This window comes from Condylura cristata, unplaced genomic scaffold (genome assembly GCF_000260355.1).
Source record: "Condylura cristata isolate star-nosed mole 26May11 unplaced genomic scaffold, ConCri1.0 scaffold00017, whole genome shotgun sequence".
NCBI lineage: Eukaryota > Metazoa > Chordata > Mammalia > Eulipotyphla > Talpidae > Condylura > Condylura cristata.
This window is the reverse complement of record NW_004567118.1, coordinates 15,836,498-15,855,003: the sequence shown is the minus strand read 5'-3', so window position 1 is coordinate 15,855,003 and position 18,506 is coordinate 15,836,498. Positions and strand designations below refer to the sequence as shown.

Here is an 18,506-nt window from a genome sequence, read left to right as displayed (position 1 = left end):
TAAGAGTTATAACATCTTTGTATACCGAAGATGATAGTCTATTATCAACCCCACTGTCTTTTTACTTTCTTGATGGTATCTTTTGCAGCAAAAAAACCTCTAAGTTTTATGTAGTCCAATTTATTCTCTTGTCATCTGTTTTTGGTGCTGAATCTAGAAATCACTGCCTAGTCCGAGGTTGTGAATATTTACTCCTATGCTTCTGCTAAGAATTTTTATACAATTTTAGCTCATATATTCAGTTCTATGATCTATTTTGAGTTAACTTTGTGTCAGTGTGAGGTAGGGGTTCAAATTTATTATTTTGCGTATGGATATCCAATTGTACAATTTGTTGAAGACTATTCTTTCCCATAGCTTTGTCTTTTAACCCTCAGTTAAAAGCCAAACAAGTTTTAAAGCAATTGGTCTTATAGAATAATCCTTGGCTTTCTGAATTTGTGATAGCTACAGATTCTCACTTCTCAGACATCCATGGTCCATAGGCGCAGATACTTAAGGTGGAAAAATGCTTAAGGCAACTCTATTTAACTTACTTAGTAACTGAATTAGGATTTTTCAACTCCTTCACCAATAATGTATACAGCGTGTGAAACAAGTCCAGTAAATGCCTCTTAACATGTATTTCAGTCCCTCTCTCAACTGAGACACAAAAGCAGGCTCACAGGCTTTTACTCTTCCTTCAGCTTCCTCTAGCTCTCACAGGAATTCTTAGTGAAAATACAACTATTTCTGTTCTGCCTCCTGCTTTACTGCCTTTTTTGTTCTCATCTCTCCAATCTTTCAAATTATCCCCAAAAGGTGTCACTTGCAATTTTTATATGCTGTTTTTGAAGCATACACAAAAAAATAAATCCACATATACTATAATTTCAAATAGCTGCAAGGGAATTACTGTACATGCCTATGGTATAAAATTGCTGTAAATGACCTATTCCTGGTAGGTAACTATTTTTCTGTTTCTTTTCCAGTGTCCACTCATTCCTCAACCAACTCAGTACCACCTAATATTTCCACCTCCATTATTCTACTGAAATAACTCATGCTAAGGTCTCAAGATCTTCAGGGCTAATGGACATCTGTCACGACTCATCCTATTAGACTTTTTGGAACAGCAAATGATTTTAGCCATTCTCACCTTCCTAAAAGTCATATTTCTTGACATCTTTGAGGCACTTCTCTGGTTTATATTCAGCCAGTTCCTCTACCCAGACCTTACATGCCAGTGTTCTTTAAGATAGCGCCAAGCTTCTTTTTCTTCTCATGCTATATACTTTCCCCAAATTTCATCCTATTCTCAAAACTTCAATGACTTAAGAGTATTATATGCATGCATGAATAGGACTTTTCCAAAATAGGCAGTAATAAATTAGAGTAAAGTGATTTCTTTCCTTTTTCATTTATGTTACTTGAACAACTAACTACTAATTTTCTTTTTATGACCTGCAACTATCCCCACCATTCTTTGATCACACAATTCCCTTTACAAGAACCTCCTCCTCTGATTTCAACCTATCAAAAATCCTATTACCCTTCTCTGAAGTCCAAGATTACACGTCAGCTTCTCCTATCTGCAGCTTTCTCTAATTCTCCAAAATGATTAAGAATTTCCTTCTTCTGATTTCCATAATACAACTTCACCAAGCACTATGGTTGTTCATGCTTATGTCATCTCCTCTACTTGGCTGTAAGTTTCTTGGGCAGGATATACTCTGAATCAAATCTTACCTCCCACAGAATTTTGCACATTGCCATGCACACAGTGATTTTTCAATAATATTTCTAAAATTAAAGAGCTAAGCAGGAAGCACTCTTCTAGTTCTTGTGCTCAAGGATGAAAAGCATTCAACTTCTATAATAACAAGTGTGATATATACAAGAAGAGTAACATGGGAAAGGAAGAAGTGGGGCTGTGGGAACAAAATCCAAGAAATATCTTAACATTGAAGTTGCAAACAGCCCACCTATGGTTACTAAACTAAGAAAATTAAAAGGTAGAAGGTACCCCTGGAAAAGTCAACCTAACGGTGCCTCACTGTCCTGGGACTTCATGGATTTGATCAGTTTTTCCACTTCTGATTCAGCATTGCATCAGGCCTCCATTTCAGAGCCAGAGCTAAGGCTTGTGATTTGGAGAGTATGATAAATTCAATTTCTGAATAAAGCAACACTGTTACCTCTGCACAAATTCTGAAATATCTCAAAGACCATAATATTTCACTGACATGGCCATTTGGGCTAAAATTTATTAGTTAAAACAGAAAACTTTCTCATCAGACCCATATGCTCCCCTAGGCATGATAGCTAGCGTCTCCCAAAGTCTAATTATTAACTAGTGCAAGTAAATCACTATCATCACTATTAGGTCTTAATGTGTAAAGATAAAGTAAGAACTAAGCAATTACAAGCTAAGGGGCACTTTTTGTCATTTGTTTTTCCTTTCTTTTCCCCATAAATGAGAAGAATTTTATGAGGACTGAGTGACTGCCGTGAGCCAGTCTCTCTAATCCATAACCACAGTGAGCAGGTACGGTGAGCGCAACTGTTAAGAATTTCCAACAGTCCTGTGGCCAGACAGATGTCCTGGTGTATATTCCCTGCAACTCCCCATCTATAATAAAGGTGGGAGAGGGTTATATATCTTTTGACACCAGCTCAATTACAGACGGGGCATCCTTTGGCAGTGTTTCTTTTAATGGTACCATACAATATATCATTTGTATTGAAAAAATAAAGAGGAAGTCATTTGGGACAAGAGATCTTACACAAAAGGATACACAAGAAAGGAACCAAAAAGGCAGTGCTAACTTACATTCTGCAGTTACGTCCTACAAGGATTCCAAGCCCCGCTGAAACAACCCACTCCCCGCCTGTCTAGCACGCTCCCCTACCATTCAGGCACCAATAATTCTTCAGCCCCACTAGAATCAATAACCTATTGATCCTGCCATCTTTTCAGCATCCCTCCTCTTCTCCTCACATGCTCACTTCCCTCCTTCCTCACAGTGCTCAGGATAATCACCCTGGTGTACATCCACAATTCCTTTGCATGCTGTCCCTTTGTCACATGGATCCACAATCCCTTGGGAACTCAAGTGTCATGAGGTTCTAAATTTTTATGATTTTTAAGATGGTAGTGAAGTGTACATACCAGAGATGCCCCAGCAGATTCTGGGCAGCATCCCCAAATCAGTAAAATACATGAATTTTTCCACTAAGTGATATGAAGAAAACTTAAAAATCACTTCACAATTGTTCAGATGGAGTGTTACCACCATTACAGCTTGCCAAACTAACCAAAAACTGTTAAGTTTTTAGAACTTTTCTGATTTCAGAACTGCAGATGAGAATATATACCTATACTTCCTTCACAAAACCCTCAAACTATGTTAAAATCTCCATATAGCTGAATTAATTATACAAAAGGACAAGACTGTGTGATTTGATCTCATTCACTTAAAAATCATTACCACTGGCCCTCCCTTGTGGTGTAGTAGTTCAAGCACAGGACAAGAAGCTAAAGCTACTTCTGCATGAGTTCAATCCTCGCCCTGGAGGTTATTCCATGGCGTGGCAGACCTCTCCTGACCCGCCGGTTGCTCCCCTCAGCAGTGTACTTTGTCAATCTGCCTGATCTGCTCCCCACTTTGTTGCTGGTGAATCATCTCACTGCTCCTGCACCTCTGGCTTGTACCCAAGTTCTGTATGCACAAACAAATAAATCTTTTTAAAAAATCATTATCACTGAGCTGATCTGGGATTTTAGTACCACTTGAGAATTCTACTGCTGTTTCCTCATCCACTCACTCTTCTACTGTTCTGGATGACTTTGCCATATCTTCTCTTTTCTCAGATTTCTAATTCCTTCTACATCTTCTCTCCTGGCTTCTTAATTCATAAAATAAGTCTCTTAGCTGAAAAACTTGCACATGCTCCCACCCTATGTCTACCCACAACTGTCCCTCCAACTCTGAGGGGAAGTCCTCTCTACTTGCGTAAATCACTTACCAGCAATTCTCACCTCTTTCCTGAAATATCCATTTTTCCCTTTCTACTGGCATTTCCATCAGCATACAAAGTGCATCTATCTTAAGGCAAAACAAAACACTCCCAATCCTCCACTTCTCATGCTACAGCTCCCTTTCTCTACTCTGACCTCGAGAGTTGTCTACATATACCATCTCCAAATCTCCTCCATTCATTTTCTCTTTAACCTAGTGCATACCTCTACCAAAATAATTTTTGTCAATGTGATTTCCATGTCACTAAAGCCAAGGGCCAATCTCAGTCCTTACTACTATCTGCTACACTTAGTATAGTAGGTTACACCCTTCTTTAAATTTTTTAAACTCAGATGCAATCCACATACTATGCAATTCATTAATTTTAATTGCATGAGTCAATGCTTTTGTATATTTATAGTTGTGCAAGTGCCACAACCAATTTTAGGATATTTTCATCACTCCAAAAAGAAACTCTTTATCCCTTAGTTGTCACTCCTATTTCACCCCCAGCACCTCCAGTCTGAGATACTACGAATCCACTTTTTGCTCTATAGATGTGTCTAAATCTGAACATTTCATATAAAAGGACTCGACGTATAGGGTTTTTTTTTGGTGGCTGATTTCTGCCATTTAGCATGTTTTTGAGGCCCATTCATGTTGTAGAAAATACCAGCACTTTATTCATTTTTGTGGGTGAGGAATACTCCACTGTATGACACACCATATTTTATCCATTTTATCAGCTGAGGGCCATTTGGGTTTTTGTGGTTATTAAAAATAATGCTTGGCTCTCCCTGGTGGCGCAATAGGTTAAAGCACCACATTATGAAGTTCTCGGAAGCCACTGCAGCATGAGTTCTATCCCTCCACCAGGGAGCTGACCCACATGGCGCGGCAGACCTCTCCTGACCCACCAGCTACTCCCCTCAGCAGTGTATTTCAGTACATCTGCCTGTTCTGCTCCCCACTCTGTCTCTGGGGAATCCTCTCACCGTCCCACACCTCTGGCTTGTACCCCAGTTCTGTACGCACAAATAAATCTTTAAAAAAAAAATACTGTGAATATTTACATAGTACGGGTGTGCATATGCTCACATGCATGGGCATAACATGCACACTTGCTTTCACATCTCTTGAGTATACGTCTACCAGTGAAATTGCTGCTGGGTCATACGGTAACTCTACGTTCAATGTTTTGAGGAACTGCCAATTGTTTTCCACAGAGGCTGGATCCATTTATATTCCCATCGGCAATGTATGAAAGTTTCAAATTATCCATATCGTCACCAACACTTACTATCTTTTTGATGAGAAAAAGCCTAATGGAATAAAGTGGTACTCACTGCAGCTTTGATTTGAATCTCCCTAAAGATTCATGGTATTTAACATCTTTTCCTGTGCTTATTGGTCATTTACACATTTTCTTTGGAGAAATGTTTATTCAATTCATATCCCATTTTTAATTGCATTGTTTACGTATTATTACTGTTTTGTATGTTTTAAAAAATATAATCCAGATACCAGTCTCCTTTCAGATATATTATCTGTGAATATTTTCTCTAATTTTGTTGGTATTTCACTTCCTTTACAGTACCTTTTGCAGCACAAAATATATTTCAACGAAGTCCAAGTTAATCTATCTTTTTTCTAGTTGTTGCTTATGTTTTTGTTGTTGTGTCTAATAAAACCATTTCCTTAACAAAAATCATGAAAATTTACTGCTGTTTCTTCTAAAAGCTTTATGGGTTTAGCTTTTATACTTAAACATATGATGACTCACTTTTAGTTGATTTTTATGTAAGTGTAAGGAACACTTCAGCTTCATTTATTTTATGTGGACATCCAGGTGTCCCAGAACTATGCATTGAGAAGACTGTTCTTTCATCCCACTGAACTGCCTGGGCACCACTGTGGAAAGTCAATTGATCATAAATGTAAGAATTTATTTCTGGACTCTTAATTTTTTTTTAAGATTTTTTAATTTATGCATACAGAACAGGGGTACAGGTCAGAGGTACAGGGGTGGTGAGAGAATTCACCAGAAACAAAGTGGAGAGCAGAACAGGCAGACTGACGAAGTACACTGCTGAGGGGAGCAGTGGGTGAGACAGGAGAGGTGTGCTGCGACATGTGGATCACCTCCTGAGCTGGGGATCAAACGAGCACTGAAGCAGCTGTCGCTAACTTGCAGTGCTGAGCTCTAACCCGTTGTGCTACCAAGAAGGGCCTCTGGACTCTTAATTGTATTCAACTGACTATATCTAACCTTATACCAGTTCCACAATATCTTGATTATTGCACTTTGTAGTAAATTCAATTGTTTTGGCAATCCTGGATCCCTTGCATTTTCATATGAATATTAGGATCAGCTTGTCAATTTCTGCAAGAAGGCAACCAGAATTTTGATAGGGATTGTGTTGATCTGTAGATCAACTTGGGAAGTCTTAATCATCTTAATATTAAAGCTTCTAATCTATGAACATGGGATGGCTTTTCGATTATTTATGCCCTTTTGGATTTCTTTCAGCAATGTTCAGTATGCAGTGTATAGGTCTTTTACCTCTATGGTTAAGTTTGTTCCCAAGTATTTTACTCTTGTGGGTGCTATTATTAAGTAGAACTGTTTTCTTAATTTCATTTTCAGATAGATCATTGCTTGTATACAGAAACACAACTGAATGCCGAGTGCTTGTCTTGTATACTAACAATTTTGCTAAATTCCTTAGCTCCGGTAGTTTTTAATGGCTTCTTTAGGCTTCCCACTAGGTTCTCTTTATTCCCCCTTACACATCAGTGATTGCTTCTTCCAGTTGCTGGGTACTGGTCCCTCCTCATCTTCACAATCTATAATGCTTGAGGACTCAAGCTTTGACTTTCTTTTCTTTTCTCTCTACCTTCAATTCTTAGCTGATCTCCTTTAGTTTCATGTGTAAAATACAATCTATATGCTGATGGCTCTTAAATTCAGAACTTTAACCTAGACCCTCCCATGAGCTCCAAATTACATATATAACTATCTTTTCAACTATCCCATATGAATGTTTCAAAGGCATTCTAAATTTAATGTAAGTATTGAGGAATCAAAATAATTAAAGCTAACATAGGCCCAAGGGGGAAGAATTCATAGAACCAAAATAATGTTCCAGATTTCTCCTGCAAACTTGTTTCTTTCACTGTTTTCTCCATCTAGTAAATAGCAACTTCATCCTTCCAATTTGTCAGGCAAAGAACCCTAAAGTCATCTTGGGCTTCTCTCCACAGCCCACATACAATTCATCAGCAAATCCTGTCAGTTCAACTTTCAACATAAATTCAGAATCCAACCACTTCTTAGCACTCCCTCTAAAATAACCCTCCAGTTTATTCTCAACACAGCCATTTCAATGATTCTTTTAAAATACTAGCGCATTCGGTTGAAATCCTTCTCTGCTTGAAATCCTCTGGTGCTGTCCAATCTTGGTCTCAGATTGGACCGAGGCTTACAATGGCCTACAAGGGCCCTGCTGCCCCATCACCCCTCTGGTCTCCTCTCCTATCGCACTTTTTCTTGCCTGCTCCATCCCGGTAAGTGACACTGATCTCCTCGATTTCTCTAGAAATGCTAATTTCTCTTATGCCTCAGTCTTTGCATCTGATATCCCCTTGGCCCCAACACTCTTTCTCTAGAAACTTGCACTGCTGTTCTATTCACTTCCTGCAAGTCTCTGCTTAAATATCACCTTATCCCCTGAACATCCTATATTAAAACACTAACCCATCTTACCCCTGGCCTGGTATTACCTTCACCAATCATTCTTTACTGAACTGCCATAATGTATTTCTGTTTCCAAGCTAGAATGAATTCCCACAAGGGAACTGAACTGTTTTTTTTGCAGGTCCTAATAAAAGCTCCAACAGAACTTTCTGTGATGACAGAAAGGTTTATATTTGTACTGTCCAAAACAGTGGCCAGTAACAGTTGTGACTTACATACACTTGAAATCAAACTAGTATAACTGAGGAACTTAATTTTTTAAAATTTATTCTAACCAATTAAATTTTAAAATAGCTGTGTGTTTAGTTGCTACTGGTATGGCTAGCACAGCAGAGAACAGTAGTTAGTATATACATAGTAGTTACTCTAATATTTACTGAGTGAATGAAAGGAAGAAACCTGGAAACTTCTTCTCCCTAACTTTATATCACAGAAAATTTCAAAACTACACAGAATAGGCTATACTGAAGTGAATCATCAAATACCCTTCACAACCTGAAGTTTCTTCCAACCTGAAATTAAGTTTCAGGTGATACTGGGCTCCCAGTTTGGCTTCTAATAATAACTACCTTCTTGGAAATATAGTTATAAAGAAACTATTAACAAGGCTTCATATCCAGTAGTATCTCTTAGTACCTTTTACATGTTCCAGAAAAACAGCTGCGGGAGAAACCAGTAGCTGATGAAGGTTTAAGGCATATTTGTGCTAAGACAAGTCTAGATAACCACATGTACATTTGTTTAACAAGGACCTATGCTAGTCATTTACTTCCTCTAGGCTCCCATATATAAAATGACATTTTGGACTTGATGGTCCCCAGTGATGCTCTCTAAACTGAAAGCAGTTATTTTCTACTTTGGATCCACAATACACATACATTTTTTTTTTTAAGATTTATTTATTCATACAGAACTGGGGTACAGGCCAGAGGCTCAGGGGCGGTAAAAGGCTTCACCAGAGACAGAGTGGGGAACAGAACAGGCAGATCGACAAAGTACACTGCTGAGGGGAGCAGTGGGCGGGTCAGGAGAGGTCTGCCACACCATGTGGTCACCTCCGGGGCAGGTGGGAATCAAACTCATGCGGAAGTGGCTTTAGCTTCTCAGTGCTGTGCTCCAACCCGCTGCGCCACAGGGGAGGGCCTGGATCCACAATACACAGACATTTTTAAAGATGTTTATTAGCTTTCTTTTCCTATGATCATTTTCCTTACAACTTATTTTGAGGAGCTTTACAATGAATAATACCAAGACACCGTGTCCACTTTAGTTAACAGGTAGTATTCCCCATTTCTAGAGTAGTGCCAAATTTCTCCCCTTGGAATTACTAAAAGATTACTGGAAGTCTGTGTTTAATTTATACTTAGTCAGCTGATATTATGCATATTAGTATAGAAAAGGCAAAATTTTTGGCTGCCTATATTTGCCTAGTAAATTCTCAAGGTGCCATTGTGTTTGAAAAGTTTCTTCAATAGCTCTAAGCCAATTTTGCCTCTGTCCTTAACAGTTCCATGAAATGTACTGTTTGAGACAGTGTTCTGAGGCTTTATCACTGTTTAAGGAGGTTACAGTACTAGCACCATGCTTTCATGTTCATACAGCAAGGAAATGAACGCCAGTCATGCACACCTTGCCTTGATGCTGGTGTTTGATGAAATTTCTGGATCTTGCATCTAAAATGTGGCTTTTGACCTCCTGTTCTTACAGCTGCTACAATAGTGAATCTATACCAGCAACCAGATGTCACCATTGATAGGTATTTGGAACCAAACATGAACAAAGCACAGAAACTAAGTCACAAAATTCCTACAGATGGTACACAAAATAATCTTCTAATTATTAAAAGTGAGATTTAATTGTACACTGGTATTTGGTTTGAGGTGGGGTTTTTGTTTTGTTTTTTTTTTTTTGACAGCAGGTCATTATTTTTTATTTATTTTTATTTATTTTTGAGGTGGGTTTTTTTTTTAAAACATCTTTACTATGTCTCAAAAACCCTGATTAATTCTCTGCTATTTTTTAACTGCAATTTCATTTTTCAAACGTATGTAATATTTTTTAAAATTCTGATAAACTTATTAAACATTAAGTACATCTCATGTAGTAGCACTTAAGTAAAACTAAAATCTCTGAATATCTGTTTTCCAATAACGAATTAAAAGGAGTGTGTTGAACTCAAAGTTTTCAAACATGTCATTAAATATAAACTGAACCACGGGAAAGATACATGTCAACAATAAGAGTGGTGTAGTGTTATTATAGTAGGAATAGGCTTGAGGCATCTCTTATTCGCGCTAAGATCTAAATGCATACAATTAAAGCCACCACATCAACTGTCCATATTAATCACCCACCAACTTAATTAAGGTAAACCATCTTGTCAGAAAGCTTGCCTCTTCTTTATTTCTTAACATTATTGACTTTTAATAGTTCAGTGAATTAGTAATTACTTGTTTATGGCATTATCAAGTGTCTTGGATACAAAAGGCCAGCATGTGGCAAGGTCAGTTATAGACGTGTCCTAATGGCAAATAAAGGATAAATTTAACCTATCAAAGTGGTCATCAAAAGAGCAAAACCTATTATGCCTTTCTCCAGACTCTCTTGTTTCAATTCAAAGTGACAGGACAAACCAGATCAAAACTAAACAGAGCTAGAAGCAACATACAAAATCCTAATGAAATCCAGGTATTGATCTGTCAATACCTAAGTTCAATTAGTTCTTTCAGGACAAAATATCTCATGATATCTTTGTGACAAGAAACTAGTCCTGAGGTCCAGGATACGAAAGAATAAAAACAGTCACTTTATATAGCGTATTGCTAACTACAGACATATCTCAATATAGGGATCTTATGAAGATTAAATAAAGATCGACGTCAAGTACCTATCTACTTATTCCAGCACTCAGCACATAACTAGTGTTCAGTAAATGTTAGTCCTTCACTCAATTTTTCAAGAACTCAAGCTTATCAAGTCAAAGATCAACTGATGGCTAAAAAAAAGCAAATCAAATCAGAAGAAAAATTTAAAACTGTAACATAGACAACACATCTTACAAGAACTTAATGTTAAAAAACAGAAAATGAGATCATGAAACTGAAAAACAGATGCTGAAAACATTTCTGAAGGGCTTATCCTTCATCACTGGTAGTAATCTTCACATGTCTTACAAAATTATCTTTAGAGATGAGCTTTGACAAGAAATAGGCAAATGCAAACTAATTTCATTTGAGAGTAAAACTGCAATGCTTTCAGCAGGTGATGTTCCCTGGTAATCTTCACCACTGGGCATACTTCAAGTTTCCAGCAATTCTGATTTCCAGACAAACCAGTAATACAACTGTGAAGCTAGTTTCTTCATTAGAACTGTTAAGTAACAGTTCAATAAACTGTTTGCCTTCTAGGAAAAAAAAAAATTACTTTCTGACACAAGTTTCCAGTTCTAGGAACATGCATCTTATTTACAAAATAAAAACTGTAATGCTACAGTGAAGTCTTTATATGGCACAAGACTTTTAAGAAATGAAGTTATAGGAAGAATGAGACTTGGTCTATAAAATCTTGAAATCAAGTACTAGGTGTTGCTATTTACTATAGACTTTCAGGAAGTTACTTAGTTTCTCAGGAATTCGGTTTCTTGTGGTATTCTTTTCAGTTTAAAAAGTGATATATTTTATAATATTTGATACTCTTTAGTGCCTCTCCCACACACTATGTATATGTACACACACATACATGTTGTACCTTTATTGAATACAGACATTTTTAAAGTTGTAGTAGCTTAAGACTCATTATGAAACAAAGAGAATGAGAGTATAAATGTGTATGGGGTGGGGTTTTGAGTGTTCTGACCCTGAACATCACTCTCAACAGTTACAGCATTTACACAGCCTCATGACACCTGAATTAACCAAGTAAGCCTTTAAGCCCTCACAATGAAACATTAAAATTCAACGTGGCTATAATCTCTTTCTTACAAAACATGGACCCACAGAATCTGGCTTCAAGTATGGTTAAAAAAAAAAAGGCAACATGTATTATATTCACCACCCAGCTCTTCCACATGACCACATTAAGAAAAACACACTCTTACACACACAAATGAAAACTCAGTCCCATTGCAATACATTGTACCACTTCTGATTACAACACTTAACTTAGGCTTACTACCCTGACAAATAAAGGAAAGCACTTTATGAAGCCAATTTAATTGGGAGGTGACAGAAAACACACAACCATTTTCTTTAGCCTTATCACTGAATTGGCTTCAGCTCCAATCTCTGGCAAATCCCACTCAACAGAAGAAATTAACCAGGTCAGCAGAACAGGTGCTACGTTGTGTCTGTCAAGGGCCTGGCATCACCACAATTACTTGCACACAATGAAGCAGTAATCTTTATAGATCATCTCTCCCAAGAAGCATACTGGGGAGGGGAGGAGTACTGAAGGGAGGCAGGGGAAAGTGGGAAGAAGAGGAGGAATAGGAGGCAAAGAGAAAAGGCAAGAAAAGAAAATGAATGTGCAGCTGCCTTGCGGCTCAGCAGATGTCGGGATGTGATGTACGAGGCTAGGATAAGCTGTCGTAGCCTGCTGCCAAAGAGTGGTAAGTGATTAAAGCCTGCACAGTTCTAAGCACCATATTTAGAATCTGCAGGGGTTTTAAGACTTGCACCCATTCCTTGCTGTGCTGCCAGATGTTGGCAACTGGTCCAGTTCCTACTGACTGTGCACTGATGGCAGCAGTTGGTGCAGCAGCAAAGCAATCTGGAATGCTTCCGGAGATGCTGTACATTAACAAGTGTCACCCATCATTCACCTTTACAGAAGGCTGAAACAACTCCAATTTGCTGCCACTTCCCTCTTGGGAAACAGCCAAGATAAAGTTGCGCCTGGCAGCCCCATTTGTTTCACTCAGGTGTTTCAGCTGCCTTGCTGACCTCTATTAGTTTAAGTTTTAATTTAGATTAACCCCAGCACCCCAATTAACCAGCAAGGGGAAAAGCTAAGATGTGACTAGTCATAACTCTGAAATCAGAATTTATCGAAGTTAAAATTATTAATTGGGATGAAGGGCCAATCGAGTAATATGATTTCTTTTTAAACAGACCTCTAGGCAAAAAAGAAAAAAGGAAAAATAATCTTCCTGACTGAGGACTGTCAGTAGAAGCAACTTCTCCAGTAATTTCAGTTTATTTTATTAAACCTACTTAATGTCTGATACACCTTCCAACAAACAATGTATATTTCATTAATGAGGACTGGAACATTTGTGATCATCTCCCATGATCTCACACAATTATACAGCATTAATATCCCATATCAGGTACATTCTTAATATACCCTGGAACAAAACAGAGTTCCCTAACCTCCTGACAAATGGATATAATAAGAGAAAAAAAGGAAAAAAGAATCAGGCATTCTGACAAGGAACACCTGAGGCCATACCAATCCTCTTTCTTATACCTTCTCATCATTAATTTAGAATTCATTTATGGCAATAATTTTAGTGAACTTTATATAATGACTAGAAAGACTCATAGAGTTTTTTTCTTTTCAAGGCAAAACCAGCGTCATCACTAATTGTGAAACACTTGTTCCACTGGCTTCCACAGTTTAATTTCCCTCAGTTCCATCCTTCATATTCCATGTACATAGTATAGCCACCACAACTAAACTTTCAAGAAGCAGTTGCAAATTCCCTGACAAAAGTTCACACATTAAAAATTCAGTAGAGGAAAAAAAATTATCTTGAAAAGCACTGACTTAAGAAATACTGGAGCAATCACTGATGAACAACATCTTCACTATTCCAGAGAAAGGAAAAGCACATTTCATTAAGAAGTATGATTTATCAGGATAACAGGAAATTATTTCAATTCTTTAGAAGAGCCCAAATGTTCAGTCTACCTCAACAGTCACTAGCATCAATGAAAAGAGCATCATGCCAGCAGATAAAATGCCAGAGAAAGAAATGAAGGGCATTTGTGAAAAGGCTGTGAGCTGGACAATATTCCAACTTCTACCAATGTTCTTTCTGCCTTCAAAGCACTATTGTTATACTATACTATATTATAGTATATATTGTATTATACTTCTACTATAATCAACAGTAGATGACAATGTCAGCACATACATATGCTGATGTCATAGAGACAGAGTAAGAAGCCAAATAACTAACAAAAAAACCTCCACTGACATTATCAAAAAGAAACCACCCAACGCACAGCAGCTGAAATTGTTTTACACTTGTGACAATGAAAGAAGCTTTCATTTTAACAGGAAAAATGTAAGATAGAAGCGTAGACCCAGAACTACACAGTAGGTCAATTTTGAGCACAACAATTCTAACTCCCTGACTCTATTCTCCCTCCAAAGTAAGTCACCGTTTGGTCAGAAAATTCTACCAACTGTTTTTAAAATACTAAAACTTGATTTTTAACAAAAGAAGAGTGTAAAAAAAAAATCTCACCTGGTGGTAAAAGTCATCATCATCAAAGATTTCTTCATCCAAGTCCTTCAGGTGAGCATTGGCAGGGGCCTGAGGAAGGACTTCCTACAACAATGAGAAAAAAGGAAGCATGAAATCCAGTGAGGTGACCAAAGGACTATAGCTACTCTAAGTAATGTGTATGATTGTAAAAGCACTGTATGCTTTAAGACATAAAGAACTCTTAAAATTAAAGAACAGTCCAATTAAAATGTGAGCAACAGAAAAAGCATCACAGTCAATAATCAAATGAAAACATTTAATTTCATTCTAATTAAATGCATGCAAATTAAAATGAGAAAATACCATTTTCACCAATAGGCTGGCAACACTCAATGTTGGAAAACATAGGTGGTGTGACTGGAAAGAAATGTATTCTTTTTCATAGGCAATTTGACAATACCTCTCTCAGAATTTCAAAAGTATATTTTCTTTTGACATTTCTACTTCAAGAAACCTATGTCGCACAAATACAAAATCTAAATGCTCAGGAATGTTTCCTACAGCATTGTTTCCCAAACTGAAGACACATAAATACCCACTGTTTGAATAAATTTGCTTACATGCAATGGAATACTATGAAGTCACTAGGAAAACTGAGATAGATCACTATGAAATGATATGGAAGAGTGCATAGGACATATTAAATTTAAAAAGTGGTTAAGATTTTATATATATTTACAGCATTCCTATATTTACACACGTATAACATTAGCGAAAAAAGGACAACTATATTTTTATCTATTTATCAGTGTTATGTGCATATATATGTTTAGAGATAGAGGTTTTTATGTAAATAGGAATAAAAACCTCAAGCTTGTTAACAGCTGTGAACATTAATTAAATCTGAGTAGTATAACTTCTGATTAGAGAGAATTTTACTTTCCATATTAAATTCTTATGAACTTAAAAAAGTATTAAACATTTTTTTCTATAAATAAGTTTCCTTTAAACAAAAATAATTTGATTATTCCAATTCTGGATCCTTTTCTGGATTATCTAAATGTCTAACATAAAGCTCAAGCAGACATTCACTTCAATACTAACATTTCTAAGGAAGCAGTTTTAAAACTTGACTTTTAAAAATGAGGTTAAGAATACTTCTACCAGACTCATTAAACTTAAATTAAAAGAAAACTACATACACAAGTCGTTAATGGTGCTCCACTAAAAACTTTCTCCTCCCACTGTTATCCAACAACCTAGCAAAGCAGTACCTTTTTCCTTTATTCCTTTACTTCACTACCTTCTTATGCCAACAGGAATACCTACAATCAGGCTTTTCAGTTAATTAGCCTCATATAAACTGCTCCTCCTAATCACCTGCATCACAGTTCTTACCGGCTGTCCTGGCAAACTCTCTGGCACAGGCTGTGCTGCTGGTTCAGGTTTGCCAAGAACTCGGTAGATAGAGCGCTTGGTCTGTGTCCTTCGAAGTAATCTTTCTTTGTCCATCAGAATATGATCGATCTGAGTCAAGATTGAACGTTCAAAGGCACCAAACCCCTGCAACAACATTAACCAATGTCAGATAACGCAGAAAGTCTGTGCTGAAGGCAGCTGCGCTGCTTTCTCTATCTCCTGTGTCAGCAGAGAAGTAGACAATCCTTTCCAGGAATGACTTTCTGTTAAAGGCCAAGTGTGTGAATGGATGTACTTGTTCTCAGGGGGGAAAAAAAATGAGCCTTAAGCTGCTCATTTTACTTTCCTGTATCCAGAGATTGACTTATCTTCCTTTAATAATAATGTTTTAGAAACTATTTCTTTAAAGTATTTTGAATTTTCAACATTTGAAAATGTTGTATTCAACAGCAGAATACTTACCCGCCCCCAATTTCAGGGACAAAATATTCTTTCTAATAAAGTTAAAATTCCAAGCCTGAATGGCATAAACCCCAATGGGAGAAGTTAAGTTTTCCTGCAGATATGACTGATTACCATTTTCTCATGACATTATCCCTACAAAAGCTGTAGTTTCAATTTCTTAAGCTGCTTCGGATTGCAGACAAACTATCTTACACGCATACTTGCCTTCCCCAGTTTTCCAGAAGCGAGCTTAGTTTTATCATGCCACTTCTGAAGTGTGCGGTTCCTGTAGCCTGTGAAGTCAACAAAGCGTTTTGCCATGAAGCTGGGGTAGTCCTCCATCTCCAGCTTCCTCTTTGGTGGGGCCCTTCTCTGTTTCTTCTTCTCTTCTACTAGCTCTTCATCGCCACTGGAAATCTCCTCCTCACTAGAAAACCCATAAGAACATGATGTCCAAGGTAAATAAACTGTTGAAATAAAAAACTAGGCTCACATGGAGTCAGGAGTATTCAGGCCTTCCCTACCATATCAACATTTTAAATAACACCAGAGATGTGAGGATGAGAATTTTTGTTTATTTGTTTGAAAAGAATGTTCATGAGGTCAATCAAATCCTCAAATTAAATTTTCAGATACATATTAAAAATCACTCATTTCAAAATATTCTTTAAAATATAAGCAAGCTGTAAAAATAAATGAGGCTGTAAAAACATTATTAAAAATGCCTATGAACCAGGCCCACACTATTACAAGAGGGTCTTTAAAAATTAAACACATAATCATACTTACATGACCTTAAACTCCAAATCAATCTGGGAAATGTGTCTCGCTGTTACCAATTGTCCAGGAAAGCCAAATAATATTAGTCAAACCAAATGAAGAGAAGCTGACTACGAAAAAAACTCAAAGGAATAGGCAACAGAGTCAGCACTTAAGTGCACATATGCAAATGCCATGTTGTACCCACTGGGTCCACTATTACTGGACCCCAGTGATGCTCCTTTTTATCCTTCCATCTAATTCAGAAGGAAAGAATGAAGCAAAGAATAAACCCAAGAAAAAACAACAAGCAGGAACCATGTGCTGCAGGCTCAAAAGGGGTAAAACCTTCATCAAACATGGTATCAGAAAAGAAAAAGGCTTACTCTCCCCCTCCCAAATCACTACCTGTCACTGAAAAGGAGACGGTGTAGCCAGTAATTCGAGGGCAAGCACAGAGTGCTCCACAGCATCAATTAAGCATTAATATGAAACTGTGCTGGCCACGGCCGCTTCAGTGCGAGTTCAATCCCTGGCCCCGGAGGTGACCCACATAGCACAGCAGACCTCTCCTGTCTCACCCACTGCTCCCCTCATCAGCTTAATTCTTCAATCTCTGTCTGCTCCCCACTCTGCCTCTGGTGAATCTTCTCACTGCCCCTGCACCTATGGCCTGTACCCCAGTTCTGCATGCATGCATAAATAAATCTTCAAAAATATAACTTAAAAAAAAAAGACTAGGAAACTAGTAAAACAGATAAAAACCAAGCAACTCCACAGTTCCACTCACTTCTTACCTTTCCACTTTAGGCTTTGTCCCAGCTACAAGATATCTGGTGTCTGGATACTGGAACAGCAGCTCTTCCTGCAGATCTACCAATGATCTCAACAATGCTTTAAGTGCCTTGTGACCTGGGAATAAAGCACAGAGAAGGGACAATTACCTACATTTTCCAAAGCCAACAATACTATGACTCCTGAGCAGTTCTGGCTGGGAGAGTACAAGTCACATAGAGACTAAGAACTCTCTGAAACACAGAAATCCCAAAAATAACAGTGCCTACATCGTATGGTTGCTGAGTGGACCGAGCAAGATAACAGGTAATGTGCTTTAAAATTTAAGTTCCCAAATTCAGTAAGTATGACAAAACTCCTTCTCCGCCTGTCATCATAATCAAACACCACCCTCATTTTGGTGTTAGCTTCTTAGGTATTTTTCTATAGGTTAGCCAACTTCCTGAGTTATCCTACTATCAGTCAACTCGGTAAGCATTTCTTCTCTGAAAGAGCATGTCTTAGTCCTGGGATGCCCACCATCACCTTCCTGAGATCTTATTAGCCTCAGGTTTGAGCTACCTTCGTTTATCTATTCAGCCTCTCAACACATACTCCTATGGAAAGTTCATGTTCACGTATGAAAGCCCAAGTTAGCAACTTGCTGTTCACAGTACTGAATTGTGTGTTAGCACAGAAAGACTATGTTCTCACCTAGTTCTTCTCATAGCCAATAGGACACACTTGTAAAAAAAAAAAGCTGGTCTGACTGATCACAAAAATATATCGAGAACTGATGGAATTCAACAAAAATAAACAATCCCATCAAAAAATGGGCAGAAGAGCTAAAAAGACATTTCTCCAAAGAGGAAATGCAGATGGCCAACAAACATATGAAAAAATGTTCAACATCACTCGT

The 18,506-nt window shown here is 37.6% G+C and overlaps 1 protein-coding gene across 2 annotated transcripts in view; it reads right to left on the bottom strand.

Annotated features, from left to right (window-relative positions):
- Positions 1-18,506, bottom strand: part of AATF (apoptosis antagonizing transcription factor) — a 93,981-nt gene that overhangs the window by 39,497 nt on the left and 35,978 nt on the right. For both annotated transcript variants that reach the window (XM_012726704.1, XM_012726705.1), the window contains exons 5-8: positions 17,611-17,725; positions 16,280-16,481; positions 15,590-15,754; positions 14,231-14,314 (exon numbers count right to left, since the gene is read on the bottom strand). In XM_012726704.1, the coding sequence (XP_012582158.1) occupies positions 14,231-14,314; positions 15,590-15,754; positions 16,280-16,481; positions 17,611-17,725 (566 nt within the window). The remainder of the gene's footprint in view (positions 1-14,230; positions 14,315-15,589; positions 15,755-16,279; positions 16,482-17,610; positions 17,726-18,506) is intronic.